Source organism: Salvelinus alpinus, chromosome 19 (assembly GCF_045679555.1).
Source record: "Salvelinus alpinus chromosome 19, SLU_Salpinus.1, whole genome shotgun sequence".
Classification (NCBI taxonomy): Eukaryota; Metazoa; Chordata; class Actinopteri; order Salmoniformes; family Salmonidae; genus Salvelinus; species Salvelinus alpinus.
Genome location: NC_092104.1, coordinates 34,995,179 through 35,012,876, shown reverse-complemented (window position 1 = coordinate 35,012,876; position 17,698 = coordinate 34,995,179). Strand labels below are relative to the sequence as shown.

The 17,698-nt window shown below is 42.2% G+C and overlaps 1 protein-coding gene across 2 annotated transcripts; it reads right to left on the bottom strand.

Moving 5' to 3' along the window:
• Window positions 1-1,643: 1,643 nt before the first annotated feature.
• On the bottom strand, window positions 1,644-17,168 carry LOC139545434 (indoleamine 2,3-dioxygenase 2-like). 2 transcript variants are annotated; one of them, XM_071353189.1, is made up of 10 exons: window positions 16,986-17,166; window positions 15,950-16,045; window positions 15,456-15,575; window positions 3,974-4,092; window positions 3,572-3,586; window positions 3,263-3,362; window positions 3,062-3,179; window positions 2,918-2,969; window positions 2,627-2,775; window positions 1,644-2,313 (listed from the first exon to the last, which is right to left on the bottom strand). In XM_071353189.1, the coding sequence occupies exons 1-10, from the start codon at window positions 17,076-17,078 to the stop codon at window positions 1,850-1,852; spliced, it is 1,326 nt and encodes a 441-aa protein (XP_071209290.1). In that variant the 5' UTR covers window positions 17,079-17,166; the 3' UTR covers window positions 1,644-1,849. The 2 variants fall into 2 exon arrangements, with proteins under 2 accessions (XP_071209290.1, XP_071209291.1); XM_071353190.1 differs by lacking the exons at window positions 15,456-15,575; window positions 15,950-16,045 and having other exon boundaries at window positions 16,986-17,168.
• Between the last annotated feature and the right edge of the window lie 530 nt (window positions 17,169-17,698).

The window sequence follows — 17,698 nt, the reverse complement described above, 5'->3', positions numbered from 1 at the left end:
ACATAGAGAGGCTGCTGCCAACATACAGACTCAATCTCTGGCCACCTAAATAAATGGACTTAATAAAGGTATCAGTAGTCACTTTAAATAACGCCACTTTAATAATGTTTACATATTCTACATTACTCATCTCATATGTATATACTGTATTCTATACCGCTTACTGCATCTTGCCTATGCCACACGGCGTCGCTCATCCATATATTGATATGTACATATTCTATTCATCCCTTTACATTTGTGTGTATAAGGTAGTTGTTGTGAATTTGTCAGATTACTTGTTAGATATTACTGCATAGTCGGAACTAGAAGCACAAGCATTTCGCTACACTCGCATTAACATCTGCTAACCATGTGTATGTGACAAATAAAATTTGATTTGATTTGAATTACACATAGAGAATTGATTTGATAAAATAACAGTCTTCACATTTAATGATAATCAGAGACACGACACTGTCTTAGAGACATCAACGACACTCAGGTGTGTCCAATTTACTCATTATGATTTCCCTGTTAAAAGACGTGTGTTTCGGGCCTCTCGACTGGTGCAGTGGTCTAAGGTACTGTTCCACTAGAGATCCTGGTTCGAGTGTAGGCTCTGTCGCTGACGACCGCGACCAGGAGACCCATGGAGCGGCACACAATTGGCCCAGCCTCGTCCGGGTTATGGATGTCCTTGTCCCATCGCACTCTAGCGACTCCTGTTGCGGGCCGGGCGCATGCACGCTGACACGGTTGCCAGGTGTACGATGTCTCCTCCGACACATTCGTGTGGCTGGCTTCTGGGTTAAGCGGGCATTGTGTCAAGAAGCAGTGCGGCTTGCCTGGGTTGTGTTTGATAAGACACACGGCTCTCGACCTTCGCCTCTCCCGAATCCGTACGGAAGTTGCAGCGATGGGACAAGACTGTAACTACTAATTGGGGAGAAAAAGGAGTAAAAAAAAAGAAAAAAAAGAAGCTTGAATTGTTTACTGTGTGCGGTCGTTTCCTGAGTGAGTTTGCGAGACTTAGTGTTTGTTGTTTTTCCCAGTGTACTGTTATCCTGCAGCTAATGTTTCTCAGTAAAGTATTATGTTTATCCTTAACCACTGATTCTTCGTCTGGTCTTTTTTCTGCACCTGAGTCCAACCTTACCACGTCACATCTCTCTCTCTCTCTCTCTCCCTCTCTCTGTCTGTGAGCCATGCTGTACGAGTCAGTGCCCTACTCTGGTGTCTCTGGGCACTGCAGCTTTTTGTGGGACACCTGCTCTTTGCTGACAGTGGAGGTTGTATTGCAACGTGTTTATATTAGTCATACTGATGATGAACTGCAGGGACCTTCAATTACTTCTTTAGCAAAAACTCCCAAACAGGACATGTAGGATAGGTTGCATAAAATACAGAAAAACCCTGACTATACTGTCCGTGATGACATATGAAATCAGTACTCAGATTACGGTTAAGTATCACCCTGGTTGTATGTATTAACTGTCAGGTCATGATAAGCTAACTTTCAAAACTTTCCCCAGTCTGCCCTGGGGATCAGTGCGAGTTTTCTGGCTATGACCAAATGCCATACAGGATTTGGGGTTGTGGTATGAGCACAGTCAGTCTGGACTAGTATCCAATATATATTTTACATTCTATTTTAGATTGAATAAAGAGATTAGTGGTTGCATTTAATGGAAATGAACACATGGTTTAAATTAAGGTTTGAACTGAAAGAGTGGCATCATGTATACAGAGCATGTCAATAACACGGGGACTCGTTTAGTCAGACATCAAACCTTGTCATGCACAAACCTCTCATAATTACAAGTCATTTCATTAATTTATTAAACACACTGTAGGTATAAAAGTGTCTCTAAAATGTGTTAGATTGCAGATGTGTTTGATGAGTTGTGTATTGTGTGTTTTGAGGTTGTGCTCCATTTGTGCTCTTAGGCATGGCCCTGTTGTCCAGAGGCAGGGAGACGTCCCGTGTGCGGTCCCTCACAGTCTTTAGGAAGCTCATGATGCCCGAGCCGCCAGTACCCGTCTCCTCTAGAGCCGTGGGTGCCCTGCTGACAGTCTCCTCCTGGGAATTGTTGCCCTGGCTTCGCAGCTGGCGGGCACGGGCAGCGGGAACGGTGATGAAGCGGCTGACCACGTTGATGTGGTAGCTGCGGAGGGCCATTAGCTTGGTCACACATAGCTGAAAAGCTGCGGTCAGAAGCTCACTAGCCTCCTGCTGGACAAAGCCTCGCAGGGAGGGCTGCAGAGATATGTCCTGGATCAGATGCTTGTGGGAAGAGGGCATGTAGTTTCTCATACGGGTCAGAAAGGCTCCTGTACAAGTAGAACACATATTCACCCTCAGTGGAAATAACATCTTCAGGAGACCTTTGTGTTAAAAAAATATGCCTATGTAAAATATAATGCCATGCCAATATGTTGTAGACATGCAGCCACATACAGTATGTATAACACAACTCCACCGTCATAACTCTTTATGGTTTTAAGTGAACACTTCCTTATTGCCAAAGAAAACATCTGTTAAGATGTACTTGTTAACACAGCCATGTGTATCTCTGCAAAACATTTATTCATTATTGTGTGGTAATATTGACTCCTCTGGACCTGTCTAATTTTGCTTTCTTACCACACTTTTCCTCATGTTTGACTCCTAGCAACTCATCAAAGCAGTGCAGCAGACTGCTCTGGGCAGCACTCGCACCAGAATACTCCATAGGCTCTGCCTGGATGCCTTCATACACCAAACCAGCTGGCATGGATGAGTTATCTTTCCACCTGAACCACACACATACAGCCATACATTATGAATACAGTCATATTTTACGTGTCATTAACTTCTGTCAGACAACTTAGACAATTAACTTCTGTCAGACTCATTTTGTATCATTTAGGCCTACTAGGGGTGTTCAGTACTTACCCAGACAGATAGATCCTTATAATGCCATAGAAGACTTCTGGCTTGACATACGCTGGAACAACATAAGATACATCTATATGCTGAGAATGCAGGTGAACTGGACTGAATATCAACACAGTAAAACATCTGTTTCAGTTGTAGTACCATGCATCAGTTTGAGTGCATCTGTCATGCCCTCCATCGCCTGGCTGATTTCCTCTAGTGCACTTGTCACAGTCTCAGCATCACCACACTGGACCCCATTAATAACCAGGGGAATACTCTGAAACACACCCACATTAACAATGTCACTCAGAATTGGGCATCTCATTTTACAGCTCTGTGTGTTTCAGAAGAGGCCTTCACCTTGATGGCTGGCACTGCAGCCAGCTCCACTAGTAGAGTGACCATGAAGAACCCCTTCACACTGTCCCCACCAGGCAGAGTGACAAGCAGCTCCAAGTTCCTGGGAGAGCGATGAAAACAACAACTATCACCATGGCCACAATGACAGCTGGTAGAAGAAGTTAACGTTCCTGCAAACATTTCAGGAGATTGTTAGATTGCAATAGTATGATTTCAAATGTCAGCGAGAGCCAACGAGCAAAGACTATTGGAATGTGTGGAATCTACAAATACAGCTGGTTGGAATCAATTATTCAAGGCAATACTTACTCCATGTCAAATGGTCTGGTACAGGAGATGAGGAAGTGACATGAAAAAGAAACACATTTACCTTAAATATCACCGAGACAAAAATAGAACAGTATAACAGAAGAGGCAGATAATAATAATTTGGGGTGTGCTTATCTTTGTCCTATTTTACACAGGTAATGTGTTTTTTGCATATCCCACTCTCCCTGAGAAACCCACAGAGAGTGGGGTCTTGGCTAGGGTCTGCTATTCAACAGCAAACCTGTAGCAAGTAGGGTTAAGTGTCTTGCTCAAGGGCACATCGACAGATTTTTCACCTTCTCAGCTTGGGGATTCAAACCAGCAACTTTTCAGTTACTTGCCCAACTCTCTAACCGCTAGGCTACCTGCCGCCCCGGAGAATCTTGATTATTCCAAACTTACCCATGTGGATCCCTCTTCTTCCAGTTAGCCAGTACTGCGTCTGCATGGGTAAGGATGGGAGGAAGGCCTAGACGCTGAGACACCTTCCAGTATGGAATGGCCAGGTTGCGGGGGAGCATCTTATGGGAGATAAGAGTTCATATCAGAGGGACATGCAATTATTTTCATGATGGTACTCTCGGTGCATTGCATGATGCCTGGGGTTATGTTTACAGATAGTCAAGTCCCGAATGTGTTTGCATCCAGTAACTATTTGTTGGTGTTCCATATCTCAAACCTGAAGGTGCCAAAGTTGCTGGATAATTTCACCTTTGATTTACAGTAGGAAGATATTACAGTTTTTATCAATCCGGTTCAAGCATTCTTTGGAACAATGTTTTCGATTTTCAAAATAGAGTTGACAAGTCACAGAACTGTGGCCTTTTATAAAACAGTAAATGCATTTTCTAAATGTAGTTGCATTCTAAAAACATAAATACATTCCTCAAAACTATATACGGTCAAAATTGCTAATTTATACTTCTCTTGAATCCATGCAGACAAAACAGAAAGGTAGTCTTTAAAAAATCCCAGTAGATCAATACATTTTCTTTGCAGTTATTAAATCATAATGATCCAAATTGGAAAAATACAGTTGAAGTCAGAGGTTTACATACACTTAGGTTGGAGTCATCAAAACTAGTTTTTCAACCACTCCACAAATGTATTTTTAACAAACTATAGTTTTGGCAAGTTGGTTAGGACATGTACTTTGAGCATGACACAAGTAATTTTTCCAACAATTGTTTACAAACAGATTATTTCACTTATAATTCACTGTATCACAATTCCAGTGGGTCAGAAGTTTACATAGACTAAGTTGACTGTGCCTTTAAACAGCTTGGAAAATTCCAGAAAATTATGTTATGGCTTTAGTAGCTTCTGATAGGCTAATTGACATAATTTGAGTCAATTGGAGGTGTACCTGTGGATGTATTTCAAGGCCTACCTTCAAACTCAGTGCCTCTTTGCTTGACATCATGAGAAAATCAAAAGAAATCAACCAAGACCTCAGAAAAACAATTGTAGACCTCCACAAGTCTGGTTCATCCTTGGGAGCAATTTCCAAATGCCTGAAGGTACCACGTTCATCTGTACAAACAATAGTATGCAAGTAAAAACACCATGGGACCACGCAGACGTCATAACGCTCAGGAAGAAGACGCGTTCTGTCTCCTAGAGATTAACCTACTTTGGTGCAAAAAGTGCAAATCAATCCCAGAACTACAGCAAAGGACCTTGTGAAGATGCTGGAGGAAACAGGTACAAAGGTATCTATATCCACAGTAAAACGAGTCCTATATCGACATAACCTGAAAGGCCGCTCAAAAAGGAAGAAGCCACTGCTCCAAAACCACCATGAAGAAAAGCCAGACTACGGTTCGCAACTGCACATGGGGACAAAGAACGTACTTTTTGGAGAAATGTCCTCTGGTCTGATGAAACAAAAATATAACTGTTTGGCCATAATGTCCATTGTTATGTTTGGAGGAAAAAGGGGGAGTCTTGCAAGCCAAAGAACACCATCCCAACCTTGAAGCACGGGGGTGGCAGCATCATGTTGTGGGGGTGCTTTTCTGCAGGAGAGACTGGTGCACTTCACAAAATAGATGGCATCATGAGGTAGGACAATTATGTGGATATATTGAAGCAACATCTCAAGACATCAGTCAAGAAGTTAAAGCTTGGTCGCAAATGGTCTTCCAAATGAACAATGACCCCAAGCATACTTCCAAAGTTGTGACAAAATTGCTTAAGGACAACAAAATCAAGGTATTGGAGTGGCCATCACAAAGCCCTGACCTCAATCCCATAGAACATTTGTGGGCAGAACTGAAAAAGTGTGTGCGAGCAAGAAGGCCTAAAAACCTGACTCAGTTGCACCAGCTCTGTCAGGCGGAACGGGCCAAAATTCACCCAACTTATTGTGGGAAGCTTGTGGAAGGCTACCTGAAATGTTTGATCCAAGTTAAACAATTTAAAGGCAATGCTACCAAATACTAATTGAGTGTATGTAAACTTCTGACGCACTGGGAATGTGATGAAAGAAATAAAAGCTGAAAGAAATAATAATCTCTACTATTATTCTGACATTTCACATTCTTAAAATAAAGTGGTGATCCTAACTGACCTAAGACATTGAATTTTTACAAGGATTAAATGTCAGGAATTGTGAAAATTGAGTTTAAATGTATTTGGCTAAGGTGTATGTAAACTTCTGACTTCAACTGTAACTATCAAAAGGTGCAGAATTATGGGTAATGACTCTCCTCTTATGCATATTTCACTAAACACTTTCATACACATTGTCACGCGGAGCGGAACAGGTGAACCCAAGAGCAGACTCAGATGAGGAGACTGGGATGAGGTAACCAAGTTATTTATTGAAACACGGGGGGGAGATTGAATGCAGGCCAGGGGAAGCTTGGGCGGGTTGCTGGAAACCAGGTGCGGAGGGTGAGGCTGGAGCGAGAGGTGTGGGAACAGGGTAAGCAGTTCCGGAGGGGAATCCAAAGGAGCGTAGAGTGGGGAATCGAGGACCGAGTAGCAGGACAGATGAGAAGTCGGACTGGAGACAGGGACCAGAGTCAGAGTGGGCAGAACTGTAGCGGAGAGGAAAACAGCGTCAGGCAAGGGAAAAGAGGCACAACAGGAACAAACAGCTAGAAACATGGACTGACTGGGCAGAGATTACGATCTGGTAGTGTGGAAGTGGCAGGACTGAGTATTTGTAGAGGTCTTGATTATGGAACAGGTTGCAGCTGGTGGGGATCTGCTTTGACTCCAGCACACATGTCTCTGCCCACACAATAACAGACACGCCGAGAGAAGGAGAGAGCACTGGGGGAGTGGCGGCAGGTCAAGGAGGCACCGGATGAGCACTGGAGGGCATGGCAGGAGCAGATGTGACACACGTTAAATCAAATAGGATTCCTGATCAAGAAGAAAATGGAAAACAAGCACATTGTGTGCAGGATTTATTCAAATAAAAATGTATTTGTCACATGCGCCGAATACAACAGGTGTAGATCATGCAATATTTACTAACGAGCCCTTTCCCAACAATGAGTTAAAACGTATGAAAAACTTGCAAAATAAAAAGGAAATAGTAACGCAATAAAATTAAATTATGAGAATATATACATGGAGTACCGGTACAGAGTCAATGTGCAAGGGTAGAAGGTAGTTGAGGTAATATGTACATGACAAGGGTAGGTGACAACACACATGCGCCACGGGTGCGTGCCCAGTCGCCTCCTGTACTCCCTGTTCACTCATGACTGCACGGCCAAGCACGACTCCAACACCATCATTAAGTTTGCCGATGACACAACAGGCCTGATCACCGACAATGACGAGTTCCCGCCATTCCCACTGTCTCCCTTAATGGTAGATTATTCTGTCACGTTGGTATGAAGGGATCGGGAGACAGGCGCATGAATGCGTAATATTTTTTTTATTTCTTTACCCAAATTACAGCGTTCCGTGTAAAGGCACGGGGACGAAGACCAAACAATCACGTAACAAAAACACAGGGTTGAAACCCAAACAAAGAGCGAGGAATACCTCAAATAAATAACACAAGCACACAATGATACCACACGGGACAAGACCCGTAATCATCTGCGCAATACACATGGCACGAAAGCCAAAACACAGCACAGGTACTCACACGATCAACGGCCATTGGAACAATAATCGACAGCCCAATGGAAACCAAAGAGTACACTTCTACAAGTACTAATCAGTGGGAATAGGGGACAGGTGTGCGTAATGAAAGTTCCGGAGGGATCCGTGACAGTACCCCCCCTTGACGCTCTGCACCAGCAGCACAACGACACCGGCCTCGAGGACGATCACAGGAATGCAGTGCGGGTCGATCAGGACCCGATGCAGCTGCCGAAGTTGCGTCGTCGGACGGGCTACTTGCCGCTGCCAAAGTTGCGGCGGTGTCGGACGGACCAGTAGCAGTGATGTCGGACGGACCGGAAGTGGCGTCGCCGGACGGACCCATTTTAGCGACGTCGGACGGCCCAGTTGCAGTTGTCGAAGTTGCGGCGGCGCCAGACGGACCAGTCGCAGCGTCGTCGGACGGGCCATTCCCACTGTCTCCCTTAATGGTAGATTAATCTGTCACGTTGGTATGAAAGGATCGGGAGACAGGCGCATGAATGCGTAATAGTTTTTAAAATTTCTTTACCCAAATTACAGCGTGCCGTGTAAAGGCACGGGGACGAAGACCAAACAGTCACGTAACAAAAACACAGGGTTGAAACCCAAACAAAGAGCGAGGAGTACCTTGAATAAATAACACAAGCGCACAATGATACCACACGGGACGAGACCGGTAATCATCTGCGCAATATACGTGGCACGAAAGCCAAAACACAGCACAGGTACTCACACGACCAACGGCCATTGGAACAATAATCGAAAGCCCAATGGAAACCAAAGGGTACACTTATACAAGTACAAATAGGTGGTAATAGGGGACAGGTGTGCGTAATGAAAGTTCCGGAGGGATCCGTGACAAATTCTCTGCTCCTGCTCCCTTCTCTCTCGTCCACATTGATACAAATCATAAATTGATAAGGTACTAAGATGTATAATGTCTCCATCAAATCTAAGAAGTTATTTAAACGTTTTTATTCTTACTTATTCGTAGACAAATGTTCAATGATGTATGAAATTGGAGTTGTTCTTCATCAACTGGTAATACATACATAATGAAGCAGGTTAATAGTTTAAACATTTCCCTTTTAATTCCAATGCTTTTTTTCAAGATACAACATTGTTATCTTTGGCGGTATAGATGGATTTTCAAGGAAGGTAAGTATATTATTTTGTATGCATATTGCATATTTCCCATCACCTAATGAACAACCAGAATACCAGTCTGGTGTTAAGCTTTCTGTGCTGTATTGACTTATCCTGAAAATGACATCTGCTGCTTTAGATTGAACGGTCATATCTCAGTTATTGTTTTCATATCTACACAAAATAAGCAATTTTCTTTACTTTCAGAGTGCGAGCTGATCAACGGGTCGAAAATGTAGATATTGCCAGATGTATGTTCACTGTCCGAGGAACAGGCCGTGGAAGCTTTATTGCTGGCAAAAGTGTCCATAACCAGAGGTAATTAAACTGTTCTGTGTTCTTTTTCTTTCTTCATCTCTATCTGTCTTGTACATGGAACCTGTCTCACATGCATTAATTTAAAAACCCTTAGGATGTCAGCTGCAAATTTTCTGATTTTCACAACATAAACACTCAGCCATTTTCACTTGACTATCAATCCCCTGTTGCTGCCAAGTCATGATTTCCCTGGGGGTTAGCCTTGCAATAACCAAGTGGTGAGACACATAGCCCTCTATGTTTAAGTGTTTCAGGTACACTGAGATAGGTGTCTGCATCACATACAGTCAGTAACCACTCACAGAGGCACACACAACTTGTATTTCTATAACCTCGGACCCACCTCAGTGTTCACTATTCATAGAGGAAGAACACATGACCACAGAGATTAGGTTCCTGCACTCCACAAAACCTTTTCTTTCTCTCTGTTAGAGTGGAACGCTTATGGAGAGATGTGTGGAGTGCTGTGACATGTCAGTACTACAACTTGCTGCGCAATTTGGAGGAAGAAGGCTACCTTGACCTGTAAAATTCTATCCACTGTGTGGGATATGTGTTCCTACCTCATCTGCAGGCAGGTCTGCAGCATTTCACAGAGAGTTGGAATAATCACCCTTTAAGTACAGAGGTGAACCTGACACCTCAGCAGCTGTTGCCTTAGCACTACACAACTGATTCAAATGATCAAGTCATCATCAAGCTTCAGGTGGTATTTATGTATTCAGTTGTGATCTGGTAATGTAAAAGTCTAATAATGACATTATCTTCTATTGTTTGTCCTCATGTGTCTGTTTTTCAGCATAAAGTACTCTGTAGCCACTTAGCGTGGACACCAGGTGAGACTACACACACAGATTCCTGTTGAACACAGTCTCTTTAACTACCTTATTTTCTCAATAACAGTCTCTCTCCTTCACTTCATCCCCCTCCCCCTTCTCCCTAAATCCTGTAGGTTATATCAGCTGTGTCGGTGAACCCCTCTCGCATCTGAACTGGCTGACACAGTGGGCACAGCATGATCATAGGTGAGAGGTCACTTGGTCGAGTCAACAAGAAGTATTATTAAAAAGATGCTTTACATTGAAATACAGATAGAGATGTAGTAGTCCCAGAGTTAACGATCCAAGGTCAGTTTTGCGTTTCACCTCCTAATGATTATGATGACTGACAGAAAAAAACAAAAAAAACAAAGCTTAATTATGCTCTCTGTCTATCCATCTGTCTCTCATCTGCATCTATGTTTTGATGTAAGAGAAGAAGCCAGTCCCGTCATCGCCACCTCACCCGCTCTTAAGATAACCTTCGGGCCGACTGGGAGCGTAAGGCTGGTTTGGAGACACCGCTAGAGACACTATGTAATTGTGATGGACAGAGAGAATATTAGGGTAGCACTGTAATTCATTAATCACATGCTGCCGTCACTGCTCCTCTGTTTTACCTCTTTCCTTTTCTGTCTTCTACACCTCTCCCCACCTCCTCTTTCTTCCTCTTTTTTTTTATAATGCACACCATATGTGCATTGAAGTACAGATTGAACTTGTACTTATAATATTACAATTATAATATTGATAATACATGTATTATGTATTTATAACACCTGGATAATGAACTTTCAATAAAGAGTTTCACATTCTCCACTGGTTAAAATTAAGTATCTCATTGAAACACTACACCTATCCTGTGTCCTCAGAATAATGCAAATGAAGGGAGCTAGATATGCATAGGAAGTGTAGTTTACTGTTTTTTTCTGTATATATGAGTTACAACTCAGCCTTTACTTAAATCATGGTTCTAGTCTATTGCATAGTTACAATGTGTAATCATTGATGTCCCAGGAGCAGGAGTGGTAAACACTGTTGAAGTGTATAATTGTAATAAATGCATGCAGACAAAGCATCATTCAAAGAAGGGAGTTTGATACACCTGGTATTGGATATGACTGAAAAAGAATGTCTCACATAGATTCATACCTGAACTACACCTTTATTTGCCAAGGTAGAGTACATAATCAGTGAATATATTCAATGTGCAGGCTATAATTGTCACATCCTGACCATAGTTCTTATGTGTTTTGCTTGTTTTAGTGTTGGTCAGGACGTGAGCTGGGTGGGCATTCTATGTTGTGTGTCTAGTTTGTCTGTTTCTGTGTTCGGCCTAATATGGTTCTCAATCAGAGGCAGCTGTCAATCGTTGTCCCTGATTGAGAATCATATATAGGTGGCTTGTTTTGTGTTGGGGATTTGTGGGTGGTTGTTTCCTGTCTCTGTGTTTTGTCTGCACCAGAAAGGACTGTATCGGTAAGCCACTTTTGTAAGTGTTCACGTTTTCGTCTTGTAATTAAATATGTTGAACACGGAATACGCTGCGTCTTGGTCCGATCCCTGCTACACCTACTCTTCAGACGAAGAGGAGGAAGGCTGCCGTTACAATAATGTGGGGATCTCATGGTGGTAACAACTACAGTACATGTAAACTCAGCAAAAAAAGAAAAGTCCTCTCACTGTCAACTGCATTTATTTAAAGCAAACTTAACATGTGTAAAAATTTGTATGAACATGACAAGATTCAACAACTGAGACATAAACTGAACAAGTTCCACAGACATGTGACTAACAGAAATTGAATAATGTGTCCCTGAACAAAGGGGGGATCAAAAGTAACAAGCAGTATCTGGTGTGGCCACCAGCTGCATTAAGTACTGCAGTGCATCTCCTCCTCATGGACTGCACCAGATTTGCCAGTTCTTGCTGTGAGATGTTACCCCAGTCTTCCACCAAGTTCTCTGACATTTCTGGGGGGAATGGCCCGAGTCCTCACCCTCCGACCCAACAGGTCCCAGACGTGCTCAATGGGATTAAGATCTGGGCTCTTCGCTGGCCATGGCAGAACACTGACATTCCTGTCTAGCAGGAAATCACACACAGAACGAGCAGTATGGCTGGTGGCATTGTCATGCTGGAGGGTCATGTCAGGATGAGCCTGCAGGAAGGGTACCACATGAGGGAGGAGGATGTCTTCCCTGCAACACACAGCATGGAGATTGCCTGCAATGACAACAAGCCTCGAGTACAGGCCTCGGTGTAATGCTCATTCCTTCAACGATAAACGCAAATACGACCATCACCCCTGAGACAAAACCGCGACTCATCAGTGAAGAGCATTTTTTGCCAGTCCTGTCTGGTCCAGTGACGGTGGGTTTGTGCCCATAGGCAACGTTGTTGCCGGTGATGTCTGGTGAGGACCTGCCTTACAACAGGCCTACAAGCTCTCAGTCTAGCCTCTCTCAGCCTATAGAGGACAGTCTGAGCACTGATTGAGGGATTGTGCATTCCTGGTGTAACTCGAACAGTTGTTGTTGCCATCCTGTTCCGCAGGTGTGATGTTTGGATGTACCGATCCTGTGCAGGTGTTACACGTGGTCTGCCACTGCGAGGACGATCAGCTGTCCGTCCTGTCTCCCTGTAGCGCTGTCTTAAGCGTCTCACAGTACGGACATTGCAAATTTTTTCCCTGGCCACATCTGCAGTCCTCATGCCTCCTTGCAGCATGCCTAAGGCACATTCACGCAGATGAGTAGGGACCCTGGGCATCTTTCTTTTGTTGTTTTTCAGAGTCAGTAGAAAGGCCTCTTTAGTGTCCTAAGTTTTCATAACTGTGACCTTAATTGCCTACCGTCTGTAAGTTGTTGGTGTCTTAACGACCGTTCCACAGGTGCATGTTCATGAATTGTTTATTGTTCATTGAACAAGCATGGGAAACAGTGTTTAAATCCCTTACAATGAAGATCTGTGAAGTAATTTGGATTTTTACGAATTATCTTTGGAAGACAGGGTCCTGAAAAAGGGACGTTTCTTTTTTTGCTGAGTTTATATACAGTTGGAAGTTTACATACACTTAGGTTGGAGTCATTTAAAACAAGTTTTTCAACCACTCCACAAATTTCTTGTTATCAAACTATAGTTTTGACAAGTCGGTTAGGACATCTACTTTGTGCATGACACAAGTAACTTTTCCAAAAATTGTTTACAGACAGATTATTTCACTTATAATTCATTGTATCAGTATTCCAATGGGTCAGAAGTTTACATAGACTAAGTTGACTGTGCCTTTAAACAGCTTGGAAAATTCCAGAAAATGATGTCATGGTTTTAGAAGCTTCTGATAGGCTAATTGACATCATTTGAGTCAATTGGAGGTGTACCTGTGGATGTATTTCAAGGCCTATCTTCAAACTCAGTGCCTCTTTGCTTGACATCATTGGAAAATCTAAAGAAATCAGCCAAGACCGCAGAAAAACATTTGTAGAACTCCACAGGTCTTGTTCATCCTTGGGAGCAATTTCCAAACGCCTAAAGGTACCATGCTCATCTGTACAAACAATAGTACGCAAGTATAAACATCATGGGACCACGCAGCCGCCATACCGCTCAGGAAGGAGACTCGTTCTGTCTCCTAGAGATGAATGTACAGTGGGGCTTATTTTCCACCATAATTTGCAAATAAATTCATAAAAAATCCTACAATGTGATTTTCTGGATTTTTTTTTCCTCATTTTGTCTGTCATAGTTGAAGTGTACCTATGATAAATTACAGGCCTCATCTTTTTAAGTGGGAGAACTTGCACAATTGGTGGCTGACTAAATACTTTTGCCCCACTGTACATTCGTGTGAAAAGTGCAAATAAATCCCAGAACAACGGCAAAGGTCCTTGTGAAGATGTTGGAGGAAACGGGCACAAAAGTATCTATATCCACAGTAAAACGAGTCCTATATTGACATAACCTGAAAGGCTGCTCAGCAAGGAAGAAGCCACTGCTCCAAAACCGGCATAAAATAGCCAGACTACGGTTTGCAACTGCACATGTGGACAAAGATCGTACTTTTTGGAGAAATGTCCTCTGGTCTGATGAAACAAATATGAAGTAATATAGCAAGTTAACTATTTATTTGCTTATTGTGTAGTGTAGAATAAAAAGAACAATGTACCTATGGATGTGTAGCTAGCTACTGTATGTAGCCGATCTGTGTTTGGACCCTAAAATGTTTGGTATGAATATTAATTCAGAACCTATGTACCTCAGCTATCATAGTTGATGTATCGACTTCAAGTCTGAATGGCATTAATGAAGCCTATGGATTGAGTAGAATATAAAAACTTTATTGTGCCAAGGATGCAAGTCCTACAGTTTAAGTTGGAAGTTTTATTTCTTTCATCACATTCCCAGTGGGTCAGAAGTTTACATGCACTCAATTAGTATTTGGTAACATTACCTTTAAATTGTTTAACTAGTGTCAAATGTTTTGGGTTTTCCACAAGCTTCCCACAATAAGTTGGGTGAATTTTGGCCCATTCCTCCTTACAGAGCTGGTGCAACTGAGTCAGGTTTGTAGGCCTCCTTGCTCGCACATGCTTTTTCAGTTCTGCCCACAAATTTTCTATGGGATTGAGGTCAGGGCTTTGTGATGGCCACTCCAATACCTTGACTTTGTTGTCCTTAAGCCATTTTTACACAACTTTGGCAGTATGCTTGGGGTCATTGTCCATTTAGAAGACCCACTTGCGACCAAGCTTTAACTTCCTTGACTGTCTTGAGATGTTGCTTCAATATATCCACATAATTGTCCTTCCTCATGAAGCCATATATTTTATGACGTGCACCAGTCTCTCCTGCAGCAAAGCACCACAACATGATGCTGCCACCCCCGTGCTTCACGGTTGGGATGGTGTTCTTCGGCTTGCAAGGCTCCCTTTTCCTCCAAACATAACGATGGTCATTATGGCCAAACAGTTCTATTTTTGTTTCATCAGACCAGAGGACATTTCTCCAAAAAGTACGTTCTTTGTCCCCATGTGCAGTTGCGAACCGTAGTCTGGCTTTTCTTCATGGTGGTTTTGGAGCAGTGGCTTCTTCCTTTTTGAGCGGCCTTTCAGGTTATGTCGATATAGGACTCGTTTTACTGTGGATATAGATACCTTTGTACCTGTTTCCTCCAGCATCTTCACAAGGTCCTTTGCTGTTGTTCTGGGATTGATTTGCACTTCGCACCAAAGAGATGAATGTACTTAACTTCAACTTTAAACTTCTGACCCACTGGAATTGTGATACAGTGAAATAATCTGTCTGTAAACAATTGTTGAAAAAATTACTTGTATCATGCACAAAGTAGATGTCCTAACCGACTTGCAAAAACTATAGTTTGTTAACAAGAAATATGAAGTGGTTGAAAAACAAGTTTTAATGACTCCAACCTAAGTATGTTAACTTCCAACTTGAACTGTACATAATAAGAAGGGTTGATGAAAAACCTTGACTGTGTCATTCTCCCCCTCCTGCCACACGTAGCCCATGGTCATCACACTCAGGGCCAAATGGGCCAGACGCAGCTCTCTGTGGCTCTCCAGGAATCGGGTGTTCAGCAAGGGCATCTGAGTGAGTAAATGGAAGAATGGAGCTGACACTATCACATACAATTGTGAGTAATTATGAATACACTCTGCTTGACACATTGCAAATGACCCATTTAACATTTTTTTTGTATATAAATGCTTCAGGCTATGTAATTTTAATTGGATTTATGTTTTGTCATCTCTGCACAGGTGGAGTCACACATTGTTATTAAAAGTTTAGATTGTTTTATGTGAACTGTCACCAAAAACGGTTGAATATATAAATCTATTTCATTTCCACTGTATGTGTTCCAAACCAAGTTTGTGGAATTCAACCAGGTGGTAGAATTCCAATCCATTCCCCCCTATTTGAACCGTTTACTGATCAGCTGAGTTTGACAGCATAGACTTACCTTGAGAATGTGGGAGCGCAGCGTGTGAGAGTAGATGAGCTCTGTAACATGCTGGGCAATGTCCATCCAGGGCTGGTAGTATGGCGGCAACTCTGTCTTTAGGGTATTGAGTCATATTGAAAGTGTCAATGTATTGTCCCTCAATTAATAATATTGTTGGATGCTCTGTCTCGTATCAGGATAGGTTATGCAGAGTAGGCCACAAGCAACTGTGGAAAGTGTCAAACAAGCTTATGAAATTAGTTATAAAATCTATTCCACGTATTTTATGTATTCCAAATGATGCACTGGACATATCAGTAGTTAGAAAAGCAATCTTGCTGTTTCCTCATTACATCAATGCTTTGCTTTATCAAGGATAAAGGATAAAGTTCACTAACAGGACAAACACAAAGGATGCCAATTGCAAGTTGTTGTGGAAACTAGATCCAAAGATTAAGCAGAGACTAATTTTATGGTATAATAGTGAATCGTTTAATGCATATGAGCAGCGGTAAGGTAGATCCGTCTCTGATCGCAGTCAGGGAAGGAGCTTCAAGAGTAAATGATTACATGTCCCTTATATAGTGGGAGGTGATAATACAATCATATTGTTACACAACAGTTATTTTACAGAAACAACAGTTCCAGAACACAATGGCCTTAACAGAAGTCTATGAAATGCATAACATCAAAGTCCAGCACAGAACAATAACATAACCCTTGAGAAGTGGCAACAGCTCATCCCAATTCTGCCTCAACAAAGTATAACATGGATCAACCTTGTCTGGATTGGAAGGCTCTGATCTGTACTCTGCACTCCAAATTCAGAAACACCAAGTCTTAACCACAGCTTGATTTGGGGGTCTCAGGGAAACTAATGTCACTGTCTGAGGCTGAGAAAGTTACAACCTGCTTACAACATTTACAAATATATCAATACTACATACTTTCCACTTTGATTTAACAAACAACTAATGACTATAAGCAACAGTTGTAATGGGAAACAACTAATGACTGCAATGGGTATCCCATAAAATAAGGATGCTGTACCTACCAGGGGTGCAGGGAGAATGAAGCCAGACACCTCAGAGACATGGTAGGGGTCCAGAGAGAAAGGCTTCTGTGAGTCTGTGATAGTAGTGGCCATGGGGGCTGAAAGAGGATCCCTATATGTGCAGTGATTGTCAGGCAGTTTGAATGATCTGGTAAGTATGCAAAGTGAGTCCAGCCAGACCTCAAACTGTCTGCACCCCAGCACAGAGTTCACTTGTAAACCGTGTCAACAAAGATCTGCTTACACAACTTTTCTTTTTACCTTTAGCCACACTATTGCACAATGGTCTCATCACATCATGAGTTAGTAGTTATAGGGTCGAGTTTGACTTGACATAGTTTGAGTTGTACTGTTATCAGTCTATAAACATGTTTATGCGAGAAACGTGTTACAGTAAATTACACATTGTTATTTTGATTACAAAATAGCAGCTTGTATAGCAGTGAAGAAAATAGTAATGCAGCAGCCTCATCTAGTGGAATAGATAACACATTACAATGGTTAGAATCACATGATTTCAGGTGACTTTATATTACCAAATCTCTGTACATTTTCACTTAAGCATTGTCAATTAAATTAACATATGCAATACCATTGTTTTAAGCAATGTTATGTTTAGGGTTACAGTAGCCAAAAACACACAGTAACACCAATGTGTTCATGAAAGTCAATAACTAATTAGTCCTTCCCAAGGAGGTTTACTGTTAACAATA

What these genes read in the sequence shown, in the direction of transcription:
- LOC139545434 (XM_071353189.1), bottom strand. Translation starts at nt 17,078, where the DNA reads ATGGCCACTACTATCACAGACTCACAGAAGCCTTTCTCTCTGGACCCC. An exon ending in TCATTCTCCCTGCACCCCTG is followed by an intron (nt 16,046 to 16,985) that starts GTAGGTACAGCA and finishes AATACCCTAAAG; the next exon opens with ACAGAGTTGCCGCCATACTA. An exon ending in ATAAGGATCTATCTGTCTGG is followed by an intron (nt 2,776 to 2,917) that starts GTAAGTACTGAA and finishes TGTGTGGTTCAG; the next exon opens with GTGGAAAGATAACTCATCCA.